This window comes from Patella vulgata, chromosome 8, assembly GCF_932274485.2.
Source record: "Patella vulgata chromosome 8, xgPatVulg1.2, whole genome shotgun sequence".
Taxonomy (NCBI): Eukaryota; Metazoa; Mollusca; class Gastropoda; family Patellidae; genus Patella; species Patella vulgata.
The window spans coordinates 15,637,220-15,653,721 of record NC_065886.2 but is presented as its reverse complement, the minus strand read 5'-3'; the positions used below and the strand labels follow the sequence as shown (position 1 = coordinate 15,653,721).

At 33.7% G+C, this 16,502-nt stretch overlaps 1 protein-coding gene across 4 annotated transcripts in view; it reads right to left on the bottom strand.

Moving 5' to 3' along the window:
* LOC126830627 (arf-GAP with Rho-GAP domain, ANK repeat and PH domain-containing protein 1) overlaps positions 1–16,502 on the bottom strand; it is an 83,281-nt gene that overhangs the window by 14,350 nt on the left and 52,429 nt on the right. For 3 of the 4 annotated variants that reach the window (XM_050561027.2, XM_050561030.2, XM_050561031.2), the window contains 11 exons: positions 13,814–13,839; positions 12,324–12,387; positions 11,674–11,735; positions 9,474–9,488; positions 6,255–6,322; positions 5,829–5,937; positions 4,215–4,304; positions 3,648–3,704; positions 3,397–3,442; positions 2,361–2,436; positions 114–186 (listed from right to left, as the gene is read on the bottom strand). In XM_050561027.2, the coding sequence (XP_050416984.2) occupies positions 114–186; positions 2,361–2,436; positions 3,397–3,442; positions 3,648–3,704; positions 4,215–4,304; positions 5,829–5,937; positions 6,255–6,322; positions 9,474–9,488; positions 11,674–11,735; positions 12,324–12,387; positions 13,814–13,839 (686 nt within the window). The remainder of the gene's footprint in view (positions 1–113; positions 187–2,360; positions 2,437–3,396; positions 3,443–3,647; positions 3,705–4,214; positions 4,305–5,828; positions 5,938–6,254; positions 6,323–9,473; positions 9,489–11,673; positions 11,736–12,323; positions 12,388–13,813; positions 13,840–16,502) is intronic. The other variant, XM_050561028.2, reaches the window with a different exon arrangement.

The following is a 16,502-nucleotide window of genomic DNA, read 5'->3' as shown; positions in this document are numbered from 1 at the left end:
CAAGAGGCCAGTACCACTCCCCATCCTCCTTCCCACTGTTAAAATTTGACCAACATTCTGCATGTAGCCTAATTGAATGAACTTCCAACATTTCACTCACAGTTTACACCTACCTTTATGGCATTCTCAATAATATTCCTTAATTTCTCTGTATCACGACTTAAATCGGCCTGTATATATAATGCCCTGAAATCGATTTGAAGTAAAATTTAACAAGCCAACAGTGAGGCTGATGTCCCCCGCCGAAATTGCAAAATAAATAGATGACACATATTAATTAATCGCACATTTATTTTTTTCACTAAGTTTCATCACTCTCTATCAGATAGAATCAAGATTATCTTGTCCCAAACCATCGACAAATGAAATCGATTAGCTCTGCTTAGCTTCAGCTCGAAATGTTAATTATTGAACTCAGTCAAGACATTCACCTAATGAACATCTACATATACATCAAGTTTAAACATTCACCTAATAGACACCTATGCCAAGTTTGAACATTCTACCTCAATTAGAAGGAGAGTTATTGTGTTCCAAAGTTTCTACCAATCAAATTGCTTATCACTCTGCTTACCCTCAGCAAAAAATGTTCATTATCGAACTTAGTTAAGGTATTCATATAATAAATCTATACACCAAGTTTCATCAATCTCACTTAATTAGAACTAAAGTTATCGTGTCCCAAAGCATCAACCAATCAAATTGCTTATCTCTGCTTACCCTAAGCGGAAAATGCTCATCTTCGAACTCCATCAAGGCATTGACCTAATCAACACATACACCAAGTTTGAACATTCTAGCTCAATTAGGAAGAGAGTTATCGTGCCCCAAAGTATCAACCAATCAAATTGCTTATCTCTGCTTACCCTAAGCGGAAAATGCTCATCTTCGAACTCCATCAAGGCATTGACCTAATAAACACATACACCAAGTTTGAACATTCTAGCTCAATTAAAAGTTATCGTGTCCCAAAGCATCAACCAATCAAATTGCTTATCTCTGCTTACCCTAAGCGGAAAATGCTCATCTTCGAACTCCATCAAGGCATTGACCTAATCAACACATACACCAAGTTTGAACATTCTAGCCCAATTAGGAAGAGAGTTATCGTGTCCCAAAGCATCAACCAATCAAATTGCTTATCTCTGCTTACCCTAAGCGGAAAATGCTCATCTTCGAACTCCATCAAGGCATTGACCTAATAAACACATACACCAAGTTTGAACATTCTAGCTCAATTAGGAAGAGAGTTATTGTGTCCCAAAAAGTGTGACGGACAGACGGACGGACGGACGGACGGACGGACGGACGGACGGACGGACGGACGGACAGACAGACTGACAGACAGACAGACAGACAGACAGACAGACAGACGAACCCATTTTAATAGTCCCCTGCTTTCTTCGAAAGGCGGGGGACAAAAATTATCTTAGAAAGATAATGATATACACCAGAAGTTTGTTAATAGATATTATGATTATAGCAAAATTAAATCGAAGGCAGATTACGTTGACTTATTTACCACGCTAATTTCCTGTATTAAATGAAATTCGCCATTTAAACTAGATTATTGTTTATAATATGGTAACCTAAAGATCGAGATCTAAAGATGTATTTCCTGTTGATAAAGACTAGAGAAGCCAAGCTAGAATGTGGCAAAGACTAGAGAAGCCAAGCTAGAATGTGGCTCAGTAATAAACAGTAATTACTTATATTCCATATAATTGTGTCCTGTGTATGTCTAGTGGAATTACTTCTATTCTATAGAATTGTGTCATGTGTGTGTCTAGTGGAATTACTTGTATTTCATACAATTGTGTCTGGTGTATGTCTAGTGGAATTACTTGTATTCCATAGAATTGCATCCTGTGTATGTCTAGTGGAATTACATGTATTCCATAGAATTGTGTCCTGTGTATGTCTAGTGGAATTACTTGTATTCCATAGAATTGTGTCCTGTGTATGTCTAGTGGAATTACTTCTATTCAATAGAATTGTGTCCTGTGTGTGTCTAGTGGAATTACTTGTATTTCATACAATAGTGTCTGGTGTATGTCCAGTGGAATTACTTGTATTCCATAGAATTGTGTCTAGTGGAATTACTTGTATTTCATACAATTGTGTCTGGTGTATGTCTAGTGGAATTACTTGTATTCCATAGAATTGTGTCCTGTGTATGTCTAGTGGAATTACTTGTAATGTATAGGATTGTGTTCTGTGTATGTCTAGTGGAATTACTTGTATTCCATAGAATTGTGTTTTGTGTATAACTTGATTGTGTTATCAAAATGATGATTAATTAATGTAATTATGTGGAGAAATTATTATACTCAAATTTCCACATTTTATTTTTTACTCACCTGCCAGGCGCATTGACAACAAAGTGGTAGCCGACTTCTGTACATTTACTACAACCTGTCTCACTACTCTGATGTTCTACAAAAACATTTAATATAATGTAAACAAAGGGAATTCTAGTGTCTACTGAAAAATGACAGCAGCCACCACAAACTTATGCAAGAAGCTGGTAAAAATCTTTCCCAAATGACCGTAGTTGGTGAAAAAATATGATTACAGTAAAAACTAATTAACCATTTAACTTGACTTAAAATATGGATGTTCAAAGTTTACATTGGTTTCTATGGATTTCACGCTACCAACTTTATATCTTTTAGGCAAATAAAGTAATAATTACTCTATTTTTTGTAAAAGCCAGACCATTTTTTACGAAATTTTTTAAATATATGTTTTTACTTATACCCTGTTCACTTATTTTCAAACTAGTTCTAAATCGCCAGAGTTTTTAAGATTGTGTTGCGTTCACACGTACCATAAGCCAAAACAGTTTAACTATTCTGACCTCTTCGGTTGGAGGTTAGAGTTAACTACGCCTGGGTAGTTTCATCTTCTTTATTTGGTTCTTGCATGCTTTCGATAACACTGGTTTTGCATTACGCCACTATTTTTCCAGCCAGGGTTTCTAAGCCAACCCATTTTGATGGCCAAGATGAACCAGTTTAAAAAAAAAGGCTTCTCGAAGACAGGTCACGAGCTGATTTATTTGCCCCACATTTGCGTTCAGATATCAAAGTTAAACTGGTTTAACGATCTCCAGGGTTTTTAAACCAGTTCAACCTAAGCACCTGAAGGGGGCTATAAATTACATAACATTGAGACTCTGTGCATAGTTCATGTGCAACCTCATATGTTTTATCTGGGTCTTCCAGTTTCTTCCCATTGATAAAGACCTCTTTGCACAAGCAAGTTATTGAAATAAAAATTATACCATGTAACTCCCGGAATAACCTAATTTGTGTTGAGTGGACATTAAACCCCATTTCTCTCTTTTTAATACTGATCTGGCTTATTTTATATTTAACGTGAAAAGTCACTTACTGATACTACTGGCTTTTCGGAGATCTACACTCTCTAACTTTGTTTCCTAAAATACACAAAAATATCAAATCAGTTTTTTTCCAATTAAGTAAATTGAATTGAATCAAAATCAGATTTTTTTCATTTAAATTAACTTTGTAAATTCAATTGAATCCAAGTTTCATGTATCCCATTTACTTACATCTCTTTCAAAATATCCATAATCTTTGGATTAAAAAACATATGCAATGATAAAAATAAATCTTTATTACCTTAGTTAAATAAAAAAAATTTCTTCCATTCAACATAACCCAAGTTTTTCTCCATTCCTTGTCAAAATAAATTTAAAAAAAAAATATTAATAGAATATGATGTGTCAAACTTGAGGAGATGAATGACAGAGTGAACAAGTAACTTATATTTATAGAATATGATATGTAAAACTACAGGAGAGGAATACAGAGTCAGAAAGTTACATATATCAAAATAATGTGTAAAACTACAAGAGAGGAATGACGTGTAAAACTACAAGAGTCAGCAAGTTACATATATTAATAGAATATGACATGCAGAAAGTTACATATGATAGAATAAGACATGTAAAACTACATAAGGAGATTTGACAAGTTACATACAAAATATGACATTTAAAACTACAGGAGAGGAATGACAGCAAGTTACATTTATTAATAGAATATGACATTTAAAACTATAGAAGAGGAATTACAGTCACGAAGTTAGATCGGCCTGAATATATAATGCCTTGGAATCAATGTTCTATTTGTTTTAAGTTGCTTAGAAACTAAATAGAATAATATTTACGTTCTTGTCTAACTTACTTCTGCTACTGAATCTTTCATATAGAAATTACCAGCTAAACTGAACTCCATCATACCAACATGATCCATAACAACTACAGGACATATCAGCTTTAAAAAAAAAACAACAACTATATTAAAAATAAGTTCCTTTAAGCATAACTTAGTTACCTAAATGACCCACAAAACTTGTGAACGTATATTTCTAATGACCAGGGAAATATAGACTCATATTGCTGAAAAAGCCAACAACTATTACAGATTGTCAACCACAGTTTCTGCCACTGCTATCTGAGTCTCGAAATATATTTTAAGATAAATCTTTTTTCTACAGATATTTTTTCACTGTAATTTGAATGTATGATTTGAGATGTGTTCACAAGAACCTTATTTATAATTCTTAAAAATACCAATTCATTATTCCAGAGTATCCATTTTTTTACATCTGTATAATTTTCAATTTTAATGATTCATTATTCTAGAGAATTCAGTTTTTACATATAATTCTTCAGTTGATGAAGGCCTTTCCCCCAAATTGCATCCTGGATTAAACCACTCTACTATTTCACAGTAAAGTTAAACATACATTATGCAAGAGCTAAATCTAATTATTGCAAGTCTTTATTTAGGCTTTAGATGTCATAGAAATTATAAATTAGATCTTTATTTACACAACAAGCACAAAATCAACTCTGTAGACCCACAGATGGCTTGGATTCGGCTTGGATTTAAACAGGATTTCATTCATTGATTAAATTTTTAAATGGCATCGTAAGTGGAGATTAACCGTTACGTTGACGTCATACTCCTGGAAATTTTAGATCGAGGCTAAATGATAGAATGAATGAAGCGAGGCCGCTGCTGAGTGAGGCCGCATGTCAGTCAATTTGATTGAAAGTTCGATATATACGGCCTCGATATTATGTTTAGTTGTGGTTAAAATGAGAGTTTGGATGTTGGTATTATATGCTCTTTTGTCACTTGCGTTTACAGAAAAATTTCGGAAATTGATAAACATCGCAGCTAACATCACCCCAGTTGAATTTCAGCCCCATTGGATCACTGTTTCCTATTTGTCTGCTTCGGGAGTTACGTAGACCTACCAGTTACAGTACAAGAGTACACGCAGGCTAACAAGAAGTCGGCTATAATTATGCCTTATTGATTTGGTCCATTCCTTTCAAACTTTCGCTTCTTATCTATATATTAAATGTCTTATTTTTAATTTGTAGTAAAACTAAATGTGATACGAATTGAATTGTAACCCCGTCTCAAACCGAATAGGGTAACGGGACCACATCCATTGAAAACGTTACTTGATAATCGAGATTATGTAGGTGGAGTTAACGCCTGTCAATCAAACAATCTGCCATTCTCCGAGACGGTGAAGAGAGAGTTGACTCCTATTTCTAGTCAAAAATTACAATGGTGATAACTTTGTTCGGAATAAAGTATTTGACTGAAATTTTCAATATATTCTTCTTTCATCATCTATTTTTGAACTGTTATAGCAAAAATGGCCAACTCTCTATTAAAATCTCCCATAATGTATCTTTAAGTTTGTTGCTCAGGTATTATTTCGATTCAGATTTTTTACATTTATTTGTTTCATACAGTGTAAAGTGGAGAACTAACCTTCGATAAAGCTTGTAACCAGAAGATCCGTTCTCTTTCATTGTCAGCAGCAAATAAATAAATTCTCTGGTTGTTTTTACTTGTACTTATTTCAAACGCTGCTGGTTGTCTAGAATATAAAAAAATACCAGGATTAGCAGCATGATTGGAATAGACAGGTAAATCATATGGAAGGGAAAAGCTACAGTTCATTTTTAACTTTGTATAAACAAAGTCTTGATTCAAACTCCTTTTATCAACAGTCTCTGTCAGCGACGTCATCCATGACCGGCCACATATCGAAGATATGGTGGGCATCGTCTAACCCTCTCAATATCTAATCCATCTGATGGTCTAGAGAGCTGATTATGGGCTTGTCATCTAAATAAATGTCTATATATATTCCATATACCTCTTTAACAAATAAGTGTTGTAAAATAAACTTACTTTTCCATTACTGTAGTACGTAAACAATAAATAGATTTTCTTTCAATACTGTCTTTAGCTGTCGTACTCTGGAATACAGAATAAAAAACATAAACAAACTATCAATATATGAAAGCCGATGATCGTCATTTGTGGGATTTTGAATTCCTTGCAAATTATAATATTGTATAAGTTGAATCTCTAAAAGAAATGTAAGTTCAAAATGAAAATTTTACAACATTCAATAGCCCCTGTAGATGATATAACCAAGCAAGCACCAACTGTTAACGGGAAAAACTTTTGATGAGCCGCTTTGTAATCCAAATGAATGTAGGCTAGGAGATTATCTACTGTTGGTATGTAATAAAAAGATTTATGGATGATTTATGATAATGATGAAATGAAGAAATTGTCTAAATTCAAATTAAAAGTAATTCTGGGGGCAATGTTATCCTTGAATAACATTTCAAAGTGGAGGTAAAACATTCATAATAATAAAAACTGGTGGATTTACTACTACTTCTCTGTTTATTAAAAATGTAACGTTTCAAGAATCTTACAGGTATACATGTTGTGTGTACTAAACAATAAAGTAGTAAAATCCATAAAGTAGTAAAATCCATAAAGTGGTATTATTATGAATCAATCTGATTAAAATACAGATCTATATTCTATTTTGTTTATTTATCTTTCGATGGGCTACACTACATGAAGATCTGACCAGTTGTACTGGGAGGTTGCGTCAGGTGTCTTTTGACCCTACGAAGCCAGACATTGATTAATCAATCAGCGTTGACGTTTCTAGTGGTTTACCCACAGTTCCGTGAATGGGACGCTAAGAAGTCGCCGTAATAGATGATTTCATTGGCTAATCCCTCACGCCATCCAGAACGCTTGTTATATAACAACTTTTCCAGATTGTAATGTAGTACAGACAAATAAAACAAAATTTTTAACTATAAAAAATGAAACGAAATAGGATCTGTGTTTTAGTCAGATTGATTATGAATGGACTTGAAATATCACAGTCAGTGATTTTTCTAAGGGATTTCAGTTCTGACACCAATGAAATTATAATGCATGCAGAACAAACAGATACAACAATCAAATATTCACTGAATGCAACATACACACACATATATATATATATATAATACATCTATTTATGCAAATATACAGTTCTGTTATATAATGATCAAGGAAACTATTAGATCTTTGAAACAACAATTATTTTCATTTATATTCATTAAATATGGATGATTCAATGCGAATATCCTTTCGTTCATTTGGTCATTGGGGGGAGAGGGGGAATGACTCCTTCTACCTTAGGTGATATTGCAGCCAAAAGTTTAATGACCTTTCAACCAAGCATTGGATCTTTAACTACAAAGTACAAATTATAATGGGGAAAATCCTTGACGAACAAGCAAAAAGTTTCATCTAAAATCAAGAATGATATGATAAATTGGACAGAAAAGCATTGGATCTTTAACTACAAACTATAATGGGGGGAAATCCTTGAAATGATATGTAAATTGGACAAAAAAAAATCCATTGTTTTTTGTGGAGATCATGTAGCTAAATATATTGTACAACCCCCACCCCCCACACCGACGAAAGGAAGGTTTATTCTTTTAATACTATAATTTCATGGAAAAAATGATTATCTAGGAAGAGGGGTAGAGAGAATTGATACATCATCTGTAATTCTGGTGGCATGCTAAACATGCTATATATGTATTTATATTCATCGTGCATTTCTACATCAATACAGCATTTTGGAGAAAAAAGTTTTCATTTGAAACGTCACATGACAATATGACATCATGAACACGGAATCCATGTCACTAAATAACTATTTAGAGCATTTATTTTATAACTTTTAAAATTGATTTGTAATGCATCTATATTACAATATAACAGCTTTTTAGTTTCAACTTGTCAAAATAAACATGCAGTGTATTAGTCAAAAGTTGACCCGAATATCATGGGAATCATGTGACGAAGCAAGCTAAAAACATCTTCTTTGAAATGGCTTATTTCTCTCACTACTTGTGCTATTATTCATAAATAAGTCTCTTTTAAAGGGGTGTTTAGGTAAGGTTAGATAAAGAGCTGAGAGTAATGAGAACAAAATATGCTGAAAATTTCAGTCAATATGCTTCACTCTCAACCGAGATATTAGTCATTGAAGTCTAGGCTAGTCTCGGTTGTCATTACTGACGTTGGTATGATAACAAACAAAGTCTTGATTATCCATTTTTACGTTAAATTGTCCATCACAAAATGTAATTAAATCCAGTAAATATCGAAGGCTAACGATGGCATCGAGAGTTGATTATGGCCTGGATAAGTTAATTAATGTCTAATTAATAGTTCAGATAACATTTCAGCCTTAAAGAAAGACCTGCAATAGGCAGATTTAGCTCTTACATAATGTATGTTTAATTACCAACATTTAATATATTATCAGAGCATGTCACAGATTTTCTAAATGTGAAAACTCGTTAGAGAGAACAAAAGGCTGATAATGTTTACCTTGAAACCAGAGGGTAGGAATCAGTTCCTCAACACATTAAAATGTGAAATAGAAGATTAAAGTGTTGGGAGAAGGCAGTACATGTGAGATTCAGGTGAGATATTTTTTGGGGTATTAGCACCAAACTCCACAAAGTTATGTTTTTTGGGACCGTTAAGAAACACCATCCATTATTCCTATTAAAGTGAGAATGTGGGGTTGTTTAAATGTGGTTTTTATTTTTGTGTTTTTATTTTGGCAAAGAATCACTAGTATGTTCTAAATGACTTCTCATAAACATCATATATCAAGGCACTATATATCTATCTCATGTTGTTTATTGAAATGCATGATTATCCAGTATAATTTATGAAGATTAATAACATTTATCTGGGTTGCGTACTAGATAATTGATCCTATGTTACACCGCTGATTTTACTAAATTTTTTTTTATAAAATTACTTCCTGTAATCAGGGGCAAATATTTATGTGCAGTAATTAAAGAGACTATTTTTAATTTCCATATTTGAAATAAAAACAAATAATGCAGCCCTTTTTTAACACACAGGAGTATCCGATGAGAAACGTAAAATTTTCTTTATATGGCCTAAATCAATAAGAACACACAGTAGTGAGAAAAGTGAAATGTTAGTAATTTTAGTATTTACAATATTCTCATATTTCTAATAAAAATACAATTCTCATATTTAGATTTTACATACATTGAATACTTGATGCTGTAACAAAAAATTGAGATGCAAAATAAACGTCATGGCAACACCCTCCTTCCATGCTGTAATTGTTACTGCAGGTAGATATTGTGTATACTTATAGAATATGTGAGTATTTTCAGTGCTAAGGTTATTTTTGTGACATCCAGCACAGTCTGGCTCATTATCTAAAAGGTCTGGGGTTCTAACCCAGTGTTAGCTGAGAAAGTTGATCAAGATTTTCCGTTGCGATTTCTCCTCGTCATTTGTGCAGAATGGAAGGCTTGGCCAGGAACAAGTGATGTTTAATTTAATCATGACGAGTAACAATCACAGCCAATCTGATTTAAATACAGATATATATTTCGTTTCGTTTTTTTATATTTTCGATGGCCTACACTACACGAAGATCTGACAAGTTATAGTGGGAGTTCACGTCTGGGGTCAAACGAGCAGCTTTTGACCCTATGATGTCAGACATTGATTAATCAATCAGCATTGACTTTTCCAGTGGTTTACTAACAGTTCCGTGCATAAAAAGGCCAAGAACGCGCCGTAACAGACCGTTTCATTGGCTAATTCCTCACATCAAGTAGAAAAACTGTTATATAACAACTCTTCCAGATCCTAGTGTAGTAATGACAAGTAAAACGAAATTTTGAACTATAAAAAACAAGATAGGTTGCCAGGCAACGAAACATACGCCCACAGCAGCTAAATCGTCCGAGCAGTCAACAAGAGTTGTCGCATATTTTTACTTTTTTCGGTAATGAAACATTTATAATACACTAAAATCTGATTAAGAGCAACAATTCAGAAAACCATGCTAAAGTTATGTATACAAAACTTTTAATACTGTATCATGGATTTAGCTGTTCCAAGTCATAAAAATTCATTGAAAATCAATATACTTGTTTGTCTCAAAATCTTAAACTGTGTATCAATCTGAAGTCAATCGGATATTAACTTTGGCCTCTAGAGTCTCCACAAGATTTTTCAAAGTGATCAAGGTCCATAACTTTGGCAGTAATTATCAGAAATCTTTGAAAATCAATAGGATTCTTCGCCTCGTGACTTCAAACACTGTGTATAAATTTAAAGTCAATCAGATATTAACTTTAGCCTTTAGAGCATCCACAAGGTTTTTTGAAGTGATCAAGGGCCATAACTCTGGCAGTAATTATCGAAAATCACTGAAAATGAATAGACTTCTTTGTCTCATGACCTTAAACACTGTGTATAAATTTAAAGTCAATCGGATATTAACTTTAGACTCTAAGAGCGTCCACAAGATTTTTTGAAGTGATCAAGGGGCAAATCTCTGGCAGTAATTATCGGAAATCGCTGAAAATCAATAGGTTTCTTCGTCTCATGACCTTAAACACTGTGTATAAATTAAAAGTCAATCGAATATTAACTTTGGCCTCTAGAGCGTCCACAAGATTTTTTGAAGTGATCAAGGGCCATAACTCTGGCAGTAAATATCGGAAATCGCTGAAAATCAATAGGCTTCTTCGTCTCATGACCTTAAACACTGTGTATAAATTTAAAGTCAATCGGATATTAACTTTGGCCTCTAGAGCGTCCACAAGATTTTTTGAAGTGATCAAGGGCCATAACTCTGGCAGTAATTATCGGAAATCGCTGAAAATCAATAAGCTTCCTCGTCTCATGACCTTAAACACTGTGTATAAATTTGAAGTCAATCGGATATTAACTTTGGCCTCTAGAGCGTCCACAAGATTTTTTGAAGTGACAAGGGCCATAACTCTGGCAGTAATTATCGGAAATCGCTGAAAATCAATAGGCTTCTTCGTCTCATGGCCTTAAACACTGTATATAAATTTAAAGTCAATCTGATATTAACTTTAGCCTCCAGAGCGTCCACAAGCAATTGTGGACGCCGGACGGACGGACGCGGGCGACGACAATATACGACCACATTTCAATGTGGGCGTATAAAAACGAAATAGGATCTGTGTTTTAATCAGATTGAATCACAGCAATAGAATCGTTTGCCTTGGGAAGATTCGATGATATATGATTTTCATAATCTACATGATTGCTAAAGATTAATATAGTGAAAATAAATGTGACTGATTAAATAGCCTACTGTGACAAAACTTTATAAAAAGCAACTCATAATAAAAATGTGGTCAGTGAAAAAAATGAAATGAATTTTGAAATATTTTTAAAATATATAGTCTTGTACCTTTTCTGCATCATAATAAGTTAAAGCTCCATGTTCTAAAATACACCATCGTTTATCAAAACCTATAAAATACAAGATTGACTTTTATAAGGTCAGTGATGCAGGAAGGAGGACCTGACAAGAACAACTATCTAGTCCTTCGGATGGGACAAAAAAAACCAGAACCTGTGTACACATTGGCGTGCACGTAAAAGATCCCTTGACAGTTGGAATTCGATATAAGAGTAGGCCATAGTGCCGCTGTCCGGGCAAAATCTCTCTCATACCACACTGTATGGCGTATGCCTGTCTTCATTAGCCCAGTTCGGAGCAGATCAGAAGGACGTTAAACCCCATTTCATTTATTCATTCATTTATAAGATATTCTAATAAACAAACATTTGGCTAGGGCATGACCTAAACTCTTCTGAAAAAAGTTGTAAAAAGAAATTTTGTACGTCTTCTTTAAGCTTCAAGATGACAAGAGAACACTTGTATGTTTTTTTTGGGGGGGGGGGGGGCTCTGGGGAACTCTGAAGTCAAGAGTCCTGCATCCCTACAAACCCCTATCCCCAGAAAATGAAAATCAAATATATGTAAAAACTATAACTGTTTTATCAAGAGTTGTAATTATGAAAAAACTAAAGATCTAAAACTATGTAAAATCTTACCTTTAAAATTGGGACCTGTTTTTAGTAAATATCCCTGATGTCGTACATCCTCTCGTAATCTTCCCTGGAATATTAATTATAGAAGTTATTTGTCTAATTTCTAATAATGGCATATAGCCACAGTGTACATATTAATAATAGAAGCTTTAACGCCATACTTCTTATCAAGACCTTCACGCAATACTCCACATTTTTTCGTCACTAATTTCGATTGGTTACTGACAAAGCTGGGGACCTATCAGATTCTTTAATTGAAAATATCATCGCAAATACCAAGTACTGTGCTTTCCAACTGAAATGTCTAGCTGTTATAATCGAGTTGCAAAGTTCAAGGTTTGTTCAATGGCTGCAAACGAATCTATACCTTTATGTGTTTGTATCACGTGTATCTGGTAAAGTGAGATAATGCACCTAAAAGTTTGAGAAATTCAGACTAATCTAGCAATGGCTATTTTTTTAAAACTTGCAGTCGTTACTTCAGGAATATGTATGTATATAAACGTATGATGTTGATTAAATATTCAGTTTACTGTTTGGTGTTTATTCACCTATCTTAGCCACAGTGGCTCAATGAGTAAGACGCTGGCTCTATAAGCTGGAGATCCGAGGTTTGATCCCAGTGTTGGCAGATTACCAATGTTTCCCATTGTCAGTTGTGCCGGATGAAGGACTTGCAAGGAAAAGTTTCTATTTGTTTGATTGGCACAGAAACTGAGGTCCCAGGTACAAATTGGCGTTCACGTAAAAATCGTAGGCCATAGTGCTGTTGTCTTGATAAAATTTACTTCATAGCACATTGCAGAGTATGCCTTGGCTTTAATCAGCCCAATTGGTGCAGGAAAGTAGGATGTTAAACCCCATTTCATTTCTGTTATTATCCTATTTCTTTCATATAAGCCTGTCTTCATTAGCCCAGTTGGAGCAGAATTGTAGGACATTAAGCCCATTTCATTTCTTTCATATAATATCCATATTTATTGTTTTATTAAGGAGAGAGGTGAGATAGGCTATGCTTGTATTTCCTTCTCTTTCAATATGTAAATAAACCAGAGTCTAAAAACAAAAATTAACAAGTAAAGTGTAGATCATGTTTTTATTCTTGCTGGGATGATTAGAAAGTGAGCAAATTCATATTTTGTAAAAACCCAGAATGAATTTTTTGTCTTCAAATTTGATGAATGAGATCTCAGAAATAGAAAGACAGAGAGAGAATAATTCGCTTGCACGTAAGGGTCTTTAGCAGTGGGAGGATACTGGTGGACCCAGAGAAAACCCACAAGGTTGGACAAACGACCCTACTCCTTGTCATGTACAACCAAGGAATTGAAACCAAGCCAGTTAACTCAATGAAAACCTTATGATACAGCGCAAACGTGCTAACCATTCGGCCATCCACCCCCTGGCAGTGGGAGAAACCTAGAAGTCAAATGAAAAACAATAGGGTTTAATAATAATAATCGGAAATAGAACGAACAAAGAAATGGACTTACATCATCTTCTGATGCTGATGTGGATTCTGAAAAAAATATAAAATAAAAATTAATATCTTGTGAATTTTGTTTCAGGAAAATCCAGCTTTAACTTTAATTAAAATAATTCTTTAAATAATAATAATTTATTCATTTATAAGGTGCCCAAAATCCAGCTAAAAGCTGCTTGATAGTGCTATACACTAACAAATGAAAAAGTACACATAAAATAAAATGAAATGAAACGAACAAAACAATAAAAATTACTAAGAAGTTCAGTATTAAGTTTTGATAAATACACATAAAACAATAATTAAAAGTTATTAATGATAAAAAATTATTATTACTATAAAAAGTTCTGTTTTATTACTTTTAAGTTTATGTTTAAAAATTTCCAAGGTAGAACTATTTTTTGGTCTGTGGAAGCGAAAGGCCTATGAGCAATTGCTAATGAAGTTCGTGGTGTTACAAGCAAATTATTGGAAGCAGATCTTAAAGAGCGTTGAGTAGTCTATGAAACGCACTAACTTTTCAACATCAATTTTATTAAGACTTTGCATACTCGTTCCATGTGTAAAGTAACAGTCCGACCTCTTGTTGTGTAATAATGGAGATACCAGCGTAAAGAAATCAACTATTTATAGAAGGTTTCCCTGGCCTAGATCAGTTCTTGAATAAATTATGATATCGTACACATTGGTCAAGTCATACGCAGCAAACAATCATGGCTACCTCCAGAAACAGTTTCACACTGGACCATTGACATCTATCTACATAATGACGTCAGAAGGAATTCCCTCTTAAGATGCAATTATCTTGGTCTACCATCTACCACGACTGCAACATCGCCAAAATTCCTTTTTTGATGGTCGCCGACTATCATTTTATACATTCAGCTGAGAGCAGCGGAGTAGTGCACTAAGTAAATATTTACTTTTTACATCCGAATTGTTGTATTTTAAAACTTGTTGTGCATGTATTCAAAGAATTAACCAAAAATCACAAAATCTCATTTGAAGGTAAATAATAAACATAGATTTTAAAATACTTTGAGTCAATATGATTAAAATACAGATCTTTATTTTGTTTCAATTTTTTATACTTTCGATGGCCCTACACTACATGAAGATCTGACAAGTTAAAGTGGGAGTTCACGTCAGGGGTCAAACGAGCGGCTTTTGACCCTATGACGTCAGACATTAATTGATTAATCAATCAGCGTTGATGTTTCTAGGGGTTTACCCACAGTTCCTCGCAGAGAACGCCAAAAAGTCGCTGTAACTGACCGTTTCATTAGCTAATTCCTCACATCAATAAGAACGCCTATTATATAACAACTCTTCCAGATCCTATTGTAGTTAAGACAAGTAAAATGAAATTTTGAACTATAAATAGGATCTGTGTTTTAATCAGATTGACATTGAGTAGATATTTTTTTAATGTTTTTTTAATGTTTTTGATGTCGAAATGTTGTTCATAACCTCTACTTTCAATCTAAGGGAGGGATTATCAATATCTCTTTTTAGCATGAACTTATATTTTATAGAAGTTTTTGGCATTTTCATGAATACCCGACAAAAAATTTCCCTTTGGTTTTTTCAACTTGCATTTAGCATTCTTCATGACAAATTTCCTGAAAGTTCATGCAGAAATTCGACTTTCGTTGTCATCAGCACCCTTTATTGGTATTTTTTTGGTTATCAAAATGTAGTTTATAACCCCAAATTACAAAAAAGGTTATATCTTATGAAGAAAACTTACAGTGCTAGGTTTAAAATGTGCATTTTAGAGTACTCAGCAGCTTTAAAGAACTAGAGGTATATATGGGTGGATAAGCTCAGACAGGTATCATTTAAACACAGATAAGCTCAGACAGTTACTTAGGTCTAGTGGGATCATTTAAACACAGATAAGCTCAGACAGGTACTTAGGGCTAGTGGAATCATTTAAACACAGATAAACTCAGACAGGTACTTAGGGCTAGTGGAATCATTTAAACACAGATAAACTCAGACAGGACTGGTACTTAGGGCTAGTGGGATCATTTAAACACAGATAAACTCAGACAGGTACTTAGGGCTAGTGGGATCATTTAAACACGTAAGTTAGGCACAATATTTCAAAGTCTATTCGTACAAAGACTGGTAAGCAATGCAAATGCTTTAAGACAAGGGTGATGGGCTCATGGGATGATGTTACAGGCAGCTTTGGATCTTCTGCATAATTTGGAGTGATTGCAGTAGTCCAGTTTTGATGTCACAAAAGTATTAAAGATGCATTATTTAATAAATAGATACAGAACTGGCCATTCTTGCTATAATAGTTCAAATATAGATAATGCAAAATGAATATATTGAAAATTTCATACAAATTACTTTATTCTAAGTGAGGTGATCACTGTTTGGACTCCAACCTTTGGAGTTTTGACAATATGTCGCATTGATTGTTTATCATTTAATGGTCATCCGATGCCCTAGAGAGTTGATTATAGGCTTGTAATGTTAATAAATGTTTAAATAATAGTTTATATAACATTTGAAATCAAAATAAATACCTGCAATTGCCAGATTTAGCTCTTACATAATGCATCTTTAATTACTATTATGAAAGCTTTTAAATCGGTATATGGACAAATTTTACCTTTACCTATCTTATAGAGATGATAGTTACATGATTTACTAATATCAGCAATGTGATCAAGCATAGACAT